This window comes from Neomonachus schauinslandi, unplaced genomic scaffold, assembly GCF_002201575.2.
Source record: "Neomonachus schauinslandi unplaced genomic scaffold, ASM220157v2 HiC_scaffold_30, whole genome shotgun sequence".
Taxonomy (NCBI): Eukaryota; Metazoa; Chordata; class Mammalia; order Carnivora; family Phocidae; genus Neomonachus; species Neomonachus schauinslandi.
In genome coordinates, this window is record NW_025408732.1 from 27,382 (window position 1) to 36,863 (window position 9,482).

At 55.1% G+C, this 9,482-nt stretch overlaps 1 protein-coding gene across 2 annotated transcripts in view; it reads right to left on the reverse strand.

Moving 5' to 3' along the window:
• The window catches only part of LOC110577685 (lysophosphatidylcholine acyltransferase 1-like), a 31,493-nt gene extending 22,780 nt beyond the window's left edge, over positions 1-8,713 (reverse strand). For both annotated transcript variants that reach the window (XM_044912053.1, XM_044912052.1), the window contains exons 1-3: positions 8,584-8,713; positions 6,069-6,211; positions 103-317 (exon numbers count right to left, since the gene is read on the reverse strand). In XM_044912053.1, coding sequence (XP_044767988.1) covers positions 103-317; positions 6,069-6,202 — 349 coding nt within the window. In that variant the 5' untranslated portion in view covers positions 6,203-6,211; positions 8,584-8,713. The remainder of the gene's footprint in view (positions 1-102; positions 318-6,068; positions 6,212-8,583) is intronic.
• Positions 8,714-9,482: the final 769 nt, after the last annotated feature.

Below are 9,482 nucleotides of genomic sequence, written 5' to 3' on the forward strand. Positions count from 1 at the left end.
CGCTCACTCCCAGCAGGAGGGGGGGGTCTGGTCCCCTCCCAGCAGGATGGGGGGGGCCCCCCTTCCTCCCATCGGGGGGGGGCGGGGGGGGAGCTCACTCACTTCCCCATATTGGGATGTCTCTGCTCTCTGCCTTCATCACGATGGAGGACATCGTCAGGGTGACAGCGATGGCATCGAAGTAGGAGGAGTGCGGAGCCAGGGTGAGGATGGTGGCCTCAGACGGAGAGGCCTGCTGCCCCTTCGTGACCACCCAATGGAAGCCGCCGGAAAACCACATGGTGCGCATGATGGCCTTGAGCAGGAAGTCCACAACCCTGCAAAACAAGATGCTGTGGTTACCCCAGGCCAGAGCAGGGGTGTCACGGGCGCCGTGGTCAGCTCGCTAGCGCAAGGCTGACCCGTGGACACGGACGCTAGAAACTTGGCACTGACCTCGGGCGGGTCATCCAGGGCGCGCTCTAGACCCACCCAAACCCCACGACAGCGGTTACTGCATCGTCCGGATGCTGTGCTTCCCTCCCCTCTACTAAACGTGGGGTGGGATGCATTTTTATTAATTTAGCCAAGAAAACAGAAGTGCTGTCTCTGCCCCGAGACACAGCATCACGAAGACCGACACCGACTCCTGAAGAGAGTAAGCAGAGCAAGGACAAAGATGATGTTAAAGCCACTGGGACCTTAAGTGCTGGAAGGTGATTTATTAGCATAAATGAAAAAAAAAACCCACTAAGATATCTAAAACGCCATTAAAATCAGGAGTGACGTTGGGGCTGAGACCAGGGGCAGAGGTCTGTGGCGAGCCACTCCCGTCCCGTGCCCTCAGGCTTCTGAGGTCCCAGAATCAGATGCCATGTTACTAAAGCAAGACTCTTCTCGATGAAACTAGATGGATAAATGTGGAAAATAAAATAACAATCAGCCTGGATTAACTTGCTTCCTATTTGTTTTTTAAACATATGAGAATGTTATTTATTTATTTTTAAAAAGATTTTATGTATTTGACAGAGAGAGAGACAGCGAGAGAGGAAACACAAGCAGGGGGAGTGGGAGAGGGAGAAGCAGGCTTCCCGCCGAGCAGGGAGCCCGATGTGGGACTCGATCCCAGGACCCCGGGACCGTGACCTGAGCTGAAGGTAGACGCCCAATGACTGAGCCACCCAGGCGCCCCAAACATACGAGAATTTAGGCATTTAAATCTGCACATCCCTCTCAGTGTCACCTGTGACCAGCTGCAACTAGATGAAGACCCACGTCACTGAAACTGCACGGAGGCAAAAGGCCCGGCACGTGAGTGACCACGGGCCCAGGAGAAGGGGTCACCTCTGTAAGGAGCCACGTCACACTGGGCTGCTGGGTTACGCAGATGGTCAGACTGCACAACAGAAACCTAAGAGCCTGAAACCTCACTGGACTGGTCCCCAACGGGCTTAAAAACCCTCTCAAGAGCATCCTGGAAGGTGAGGCCCCACAGCGCCGAGCAGTAGCCAATCCCCAGATGAGCACCAAGCCCCTGGTGGAGCCACGTCGAGAAAGCCCCTGTTGGGATGGAGAACGGTCAGTGTGTGGTTGTATGCCGAGATGCTGGGGCCCGGCTTTGATGCCCCATCTCCAGCACTGGGTGTGAACAAAGGTATGCACTTTTCACTATTTGTCCAACCGCATAGTTTTGAACACGCTTGTCTGCACGCACGCTACTTTTCATAAGAACACGTTCAGAAATAAAAGCCAAGAGATATCCACTGGTACACGAGGAAGAAATGAGGCTTTGTGCAGGGGGACCCAGAGCCAGGCCCAGGAAGTCGTACTCTGAGGAAGGCGGAGAGGGAGCTGCTCAGAAGTGGGGACCTCCGGATGTGTCTGTGAGAGACACACCCACCAGCCCTCAGGTCCGAAGGCCAAAGGACACTAAACAGAAATGCGGGGGGGAGGATGGATGCACCACACCTAACGATTCTCTCAAGATCTCAGAGGAATTCCAGCCCCAGTGAGACCGTGCACCGGGCAGAGCCAGCCTGTGGGTGCAGATGCAGGCCCAGAGCAAGCCCCGCACGACGCCCCCTGCCCACCGCAGAGGCAGCCAGCGACAAGCCCGAGGTGCCCACAGAGCGATTCCCGGGAGCAGTGAGTCGGGAGACAGAACTACAGGCACAAGGGCAGCGACCTCCAGCCTTTGCCGCATCCTCCGTTCATCGCCCCCGGGGGCGGGGGAGGGCGCCCTAGAATCTGAGACGCGAGCAGAACCAGCCACGGGGCAGAGAAGAGACTCTGATGCGAGGAGACGTGGTGGCTGGCGTCAGGAGAGAGGCTGGGAGTCCACACTCTCCTCAGGTCGTGATGGAATCCAGGACAGAGAACAAGAACGCACACTCGGAAATCCAGTATGTCACCGCTCAAAGAGCCAGTTCCCCGGGGAAGCTGGAGGATGAGAAGGAAGTCTCTGGAACACGCCGGAGAAAAGGGACAGCACCCCGGACAGGAAGGGAACAGTTTCTTAGGGCTGAAGACAGACACAGATCTTCAGCACCACGTCAAGGAGCAGAATGAATTTCAGACAAAACGACAATTTCCTTGAGAACTTCTCAAACTCCTGAGGACAGAGAGAAGAGTCCAAAACTCACAGAGAGGAACATGTAGGCTCCCCGAGCGTCACCGCTGAAGGGGCCGGCAGCTTCGCGGCTCTGGGGCCGTAAGATCTGGAACCCATAGTTCTCTGCCCGGACCAGCTACCCATCAACATTGAGGGGAGAATGAAGACACCTTCAGACACAAAACGCACCTGAGTTTCTCCTGCTTGTCCTCTTTCTGAGATAAAACCTACGCTCCAGGAAATCTTGAGAGGGAAAAATGAGAAAAAAGAAAGAAAAAGCCCAAACCAGGCCCAGGAGATAGATCATGGCCAAAAGATTTGCAGGAAGGCATTGTATCCGGCAGAAGAGTGACTTGTGGGGGATCAGAGGCTCTGGGACTCTGGGAAGAGAGCGTAATTCCAGCAAGGCGGCGAGACCACGAGGGGGCAGAACTGTAAGGCTACGCTCAGTGCTCATTATTCTGTAGCAACAGGCAAAACGTGAGTCTGACTGTAACGGGAGATAAGGTTAACTGCGGTTGGTCGTAAGGGTGGGGCTCTGATGCCTGGGGGCTGGTATCCTGGTAGGAGGGAGAGCAGAGCTTTCCGCCAGGGGAGGACAGTGAGGGGGCACCGTCTGCAGGCCAGGAACCGGGTCTGCCAGCACGCGGGTTCCCGACTCCCAGCTTCTGGAACCTTCTGTCATTTAGGCCCCCAGCCCGTCGCACGTGGTTACAGTGGCTGGAGTTATGACATCCTCTAACCATGTGAGTTGGCCACAGGGCAGCACCCAGAGGACACTTGGTCTGCCGGTCAGGTTTTGCAAGAAGATGCTCTGGTTTTCACACTACTTTGTGGTTTGAAAGTAACCTTGAGTAAATGTCTTGGGGAAATTGTGTCATTCCTCCTTTCATTGAAAACCCAAGGCTTTTATTTTAAGAAGTTTGAATGACACTAACTTATATTCAGCAAAAATCCTCCCTGATGGAACATCAATCTATTCAAATCCACACAACTCTGCACAGCATGGAACGATGTGCCTCCCCGCTGACTCCATGAGGATTCTTCGGTACAAGCCTGCGGACTCTGAAACCTGTTGTTCCGAAACCCACTTCTCCCTAACTCCCGAGTCCCCAGATCAGGCACTCTGTCACCATGTTCTCCTTTAAGGAGTTCAGTGTTGACCGTCCCGTTTCCCCTGGAGCACCAGACCCAGAGCTGGGCTGTGCATGGAGTTCCTGAAATCCTGCTCCGTGGAGACCCCAAGGGCTGGGTGCACACACATTCATGCACACACCCCCACGTGCATGCATCATATACATGTGCAGATGTAGACACACACATGCCCCCCCACAAGCACATGTATGCATATACGTGATTGTACACGCACAATGCCGTATGTATGCATGCACATGCTCACGCACATACACATGCACATATGCACACATATGCATCCACTCACACATACCTCCACATGCACATACACACGTATGCGCACACAGGCTCACACTCACACATGTACACACATGTGCACGCTTACACACACGGTCACACACGCAGATACACTCGCGTGCGCATATACACATCCATACACACACAGTGCTTGGACGCGCAATATGCACACGTGAACACAGTGCTGAGCAGTCTCCACGCACGCAGAGACCCAGAGCTCTCATGAAACCTCACGTGTCTGTATCTTGCCGCGAGGGCCACCGCTCAGGCACACACTAGGGCACACGCTAGGGCACACGAGGCGCCCCGAAGCAGTGCTGCTGGTGCTCGTCAGCTGAGGCCCATATCACCCAACGAGCCCAGTGGGGCCGCGCAGAGCTGGTACGGGAAACGGAGGACAGCCCAGAGTCCCGCACTCGGAAAAGAGAATCCGCAGGGGGGTGAGCGAAGTGGGGGGGAGCCCAGCCCCTACACTCCCTCCCTCCCCCTCCCCCTCCCACTCACCCCTCCATTCCTTCCCTCTCCCACCCCCTACCCTCCCCGCTCCACTTCCTCCCCGCCCCCCACTCGGGACCCACTTCCTAGCACCCCGGGGCCGGGCGCTGCACTGGGGCTGGAGTGGGAATGGATCCTGGCCTGCCTTCTGGTCTTTCAGGGAGGAAGACCATGGTTCACTTGACTCTGACATGGTCTAAGAACGTGAACACCGTGAGAAGTGCACAGCCACGTGAGGAGTCCCCGGTCAGCTGGACCGTCCCCAAGCATGGCCAAGCCACACGCCTCGCTGGCCCAGGAAACCGCGAATCGAAATTCGCTGTCTTTGCTACGCACGTCACTGTCGTGCATGCCCATGGCAGGTGCATGTCGGGAAAGCCAACCTTGGGGACACGCGGCAGGTCCCACCTGCCTCTCGCGGGCATTGTGTTCCTGTCGGTCAGACGCTTCCTAGGGAAGGAGGACTGAGCCTATCTGCTAAGCCCCAAAGGGCGAGGAGCAAATATTTGAGGCTCTGTGGGCCGCACAGCCTCTGCCTCCGTGAAGGCGGTCCTGGCGTGGCTCAGTTCCAGAAAAACTGTACATACAAAAACAGGCAGTGGCTGGATATGGCCGGGTTTAGGGGACCCCTGGGCTAAGCTGATGATATTTCTGTTTCTGCATCAACTGTTTGAGGACCCCAAGGGGTTGATGAGAGGTGTTAAGATGTGGACAACTGGCAGCATTCTGGGTTTTCAACAGAAACGACAACTTCTAAGATGCTGGAAATATTTATCAAAGTCCTTATATCTCGGCATCTTCATTACTAATGGTGTATACTTTAAGAACAGCTTTAGGGATAAACAAAAAAATATTCTGGTTTAATTTAATTTTTTGAGGTCCATGTTGAGTCTCTAGTTAAGATGTACTCAAAACATGGGGTGCCTGGGTGACTCAGTCAGTTGAGCGTCTGACTCAGGATTTTGGCTCAGGTCATGGTCTCAGGGTCCTGGGACTGAGTCCCCCAGCTCTGCATTCAGGAGAGTCTGCTTGGGATTCTTTCTCTCCCTCTGCTCCTCTCCTATTTGTGCACACATGTGTAGATGCTCACTCTCTCTCCCTCTAAAATAAATAAATAAACCTCTAAAAAAAAAGATGTATTCAAAACACGTCCATCTATAGATGGCTGTGCTTTATTAATATTCAACGAGTAAGCACAAGGGAACTTCTGGGTCTATGAAGCAAGGGGGGGCACTCGACCCTGCAGAGACCAGACCAGCACACTGGGCGGACATTGGCCGACACACAGCCTTCCAGGGCTGGGAATGCGGAAACCTGAGCACAGGGGAGCCTCTGTGCTGAGGACACGCCAAGAGCAGCTGCGTGGCTGGCAGGACCCTGGAAAACACCTTGGAGCAGGACTGGGGCAGGGGTGTGCCAGGGAATGGAACCAGCCACCCCCAGAGAGGAAGGGGGCATGTGGCTGGCAGTGTCCTGGACGGGAGAAGCTGCGGAAAGGAGGAAGGGGCGCTGGGACCCCACATGTCAGAGCACCTGCACACAAGTGACTTACTTCCTCCACGTGGCCGGGGGCTGTTCGGGTTCCCTGTCTGAGGACCCCAGCGTAGCGAAGAACGTGAAGGGCCAGGCGAGCAGCATCATGGTAACGATGAGTAGCAGCCGGATGGGGAAGAGTGTCAGCGTCATGAAGACGATCTGGAAAGACAGAGGTGAGGTCATTCCAGAACCATTCGCCGGAGAACTGGTCCTCTGGACTCCGCATGCGAAGCTGGGCCTGGATCCGTATGGAAACGCGGTGCCTGCCCCGGGCCCAGGGCGCTGCCCTCACATGATGGTGGGGCAGGTGGCCAGGATGTCCTGCCAAGCGTCTCTGACCATGCTGCTGCGCCCCATCCCACTCCAGCCTCGAGTCCCCCGTGTGGCAACGGCAAATGGACCGTAGAGCTCGCCCGGATCCTGGAGCCCTGCAGTCCCACACCCAAGCCCCTCTCTAGGCGGGCCCAGCACCCGCGCCCTGCTCTTCTTAGCCTCCCGAGTCCCAACCCAACACAGGATGCCTTTGCCATGCAGGGGGCCAGCAGGTATGGAGCTGGCCAGATGGACTGTGGCCACAAGAAGACCAGGGACTCCACGTGACTCTCCAGCCCCAGGAAGTCACGGGCAGGAGCCCAGCAGAGAACAGGGTGCAGCCAGCCCGCCTTCAAACAAGCAGCACTGGGAGGCTTCACACGCCCCCACGGGTCTGGTTGGGAAGACGCCATGGGAGGGGCTCTGTGGGGACGGGCAGGCCCTACAGTAAGGGGGACAGCTGCAAACACAGGGTGGGGGCAAGGACGGACATGTTCGCCAGAGGGGCCAAGTCAGGGAGAGTCACGGTGGACGGCTGGCTGGGTCTAAAAGCAAGCACTCCTAGGCACACAGCCACGTTCTGGCTCTCACCTGGGGTACACACTCAGGAATGGTGCGCTTTGGGACAAACTTAATCTCAGGAGGCCAATTAGAAAACAGGGCGGGGGGAGGGATGACAAAACTTAAAACTTGCAAGGGATTTATGATCAATAGATGCAATTTATAATTATTTGCAATAATACACACTTCAGAAATGCAGGGTTTTGGTGCAGAGAGGATAGAAAAGACAGGCCAAGAGAAGGTGCACAGTGATGTCTCCAGCCGCTTGGCTGACCCAGGCCGAAGGGCCCCACAGCCGCTCACCTGGCTGGGTCCCTGTTACCTGCACCTGAGCCATGCGGACTTGCCCCACAGACCCTCCGTACATTCTCCTGGGTCCTCTATCAAGACCGCACTGCCCAATAGGCATACAATGCAAGCCACGTATGTAATTTTTTTTTTTTTTAAAGATTTTATTTATTTGAGAGAGCGAGAATGAGAGAGAGTACATGAGAGGGGGGAGGGTCAGAGAGAGAAGCAGGCTCCTCACCGAGCAGGGAGCCCGATGCGGGACTCGATCCCGGGACTCCAGGATCATGACCTGAGCCGAAGGCAGTCGCTTAACCAACTGAGCCACCCAGGCGCCCCCACGTATGTAATTTTAAACTGTCTAGGGACCACATATAGAACATAAAAGGGGATGAAATTAATGTAATAAATTCACATATCTGACATACTATCATTTCACCACGGACTCAATACAAAAATTATGAATGAGATATTTCACACTTTTTCATAACATCTTGAAAATCCAGCGTTCATCTGATGCTCCAGCTCATCTTGAGTCCCAACCATCCCACGTGGCCTGCAGCTGCCCGTGGCACCGTGTGGTCTTGCATCACCACATGACCGGCAGGTGACGGCAAGCTGGAGTGGCCTGGGCCAGTGCGGACCTCCTCCCCGTCCGGGCACCACCTCCAGGCTGAGCAGGAGAGTCAGCAGATCTGCATCTTGTGGGTGACGTTGGTGACAATGTTTCCCTTCAAGTGGGTGCTTACTCTAAGTTGTAGCAAATGTTCTTCCCTGATGAGAACGTACCTTCCCACCCCTGGTTTTTTGAGAGTTGCGTTTGCTTCAGGTCGTGAATGTGCTGAATTTCACCCGTTGTCCTTCCTGCATCTAGCGGGGAGATTACAGTGCTCGAGCTCACTCAGCCCATGTACTCGACACGCCGCACCCACAGCGTTTCCAATGCGAAAACCTCGGTCACAGTGCTGGCTGGCTCCCCGCTGGGGCTTCTTTTTTCTCCAGAGCTGCTGAGTTTGCTTGCTAGCATGCATCCGGGGGCAAGTCAGGGGCAAGCTGACACACAACTTCCCCCTGGGCGGGCCTTGCAGTCACGTCCACACACCAGCGAGCCGGCTCTTCAGGGGAATTTCTACCAACTTATATATATCTCACTGCTGGGTTTTTTCCTTTTTTTTTCTGTTTATCTAGATTTCTACTTTTGCTTGAATTTATTTCAGGGGTTTTGTCAGGTAAATCCTCTCTGAAAGTCCCCAGACTTTTTTTCTCCCCCGATTACTTCCCCATCGTGTGTTTTCAAGATAATCGAATGAAGCTGCCCACATTCTCCCGTGTGTTTATGACAACCCGGCCCCGACCCATTGTGTACTTACTGTTATTTGGGCCTCTAAAACTTCTCAGCCTACGTTGACAGATATTCTTCTAGTTTATTAATCTGTTTGTTGAGCCAGTTTTGGATGTATTTACTGTCTCTACTGTGACCAGTCGGTCATATTAATTTTAGCTCCTACAGACTCTCTCTGACTCGACTCTAATGTCCCTTTTAATTTCTTGAGGCAAATGTCCCAGTGTTGTTTTCAGAAGTACCCTCTTTCTCAACAGTCACGCTGAGAACACACAGCGATGAGTGGGCAGATGAGTGGGCAGGTGGACACGTGATGTGGTCTGAGAGTCACAGACCCACAGTGAACCGCCGTGGCTCGGCCTGAAGGGCGGGGCAGAAAGCGGTTCTACTAGCAGATTATGCAGTGCTGTGTGAACTGCCTGGGGAAGGCAGGCCCCCTCAGGAGCCCAGAGGGTGCAGGGGGGACTCGGCCTTCACCTGGCCCAACCAGAGGGCCTGCGTGTTTCCACCGGGCTCAGCCCTGCCCCGGAGGAGGGGAAACTGTCCCCAGGAGGGGCAGGACTTGGAAGGCGTCATGCAGCCCTTTCCAGAACCTTCTGTGGGCTCTGACCACTTGTCCTGAGCTCTAGGCTGCCCCCTGGTTGGACCCTCCTGTTCTCCTGCACCTCCTGGCCCACTTGTCTTCACAGGCTCTGTGGCCCGTGTCCACCCAGGCGTGGCCACTGGCCTCCCAGCATCCTCGCTGTCCACCACGCCCTGTGCAAACCGGCCCAGGGCCTCAGCCTGCCCGAGCACACTCAGTGTTTCCAGCCATAGGACAACAGCCAGGACAGCCGTGTCAGCCACGTGGACGTTCTCAAGTGTGCTGGGGTTGCGGGAAGACCACAATCACCGAAAAGACACTGGTAGAAAGTCCTCCTGGACCAG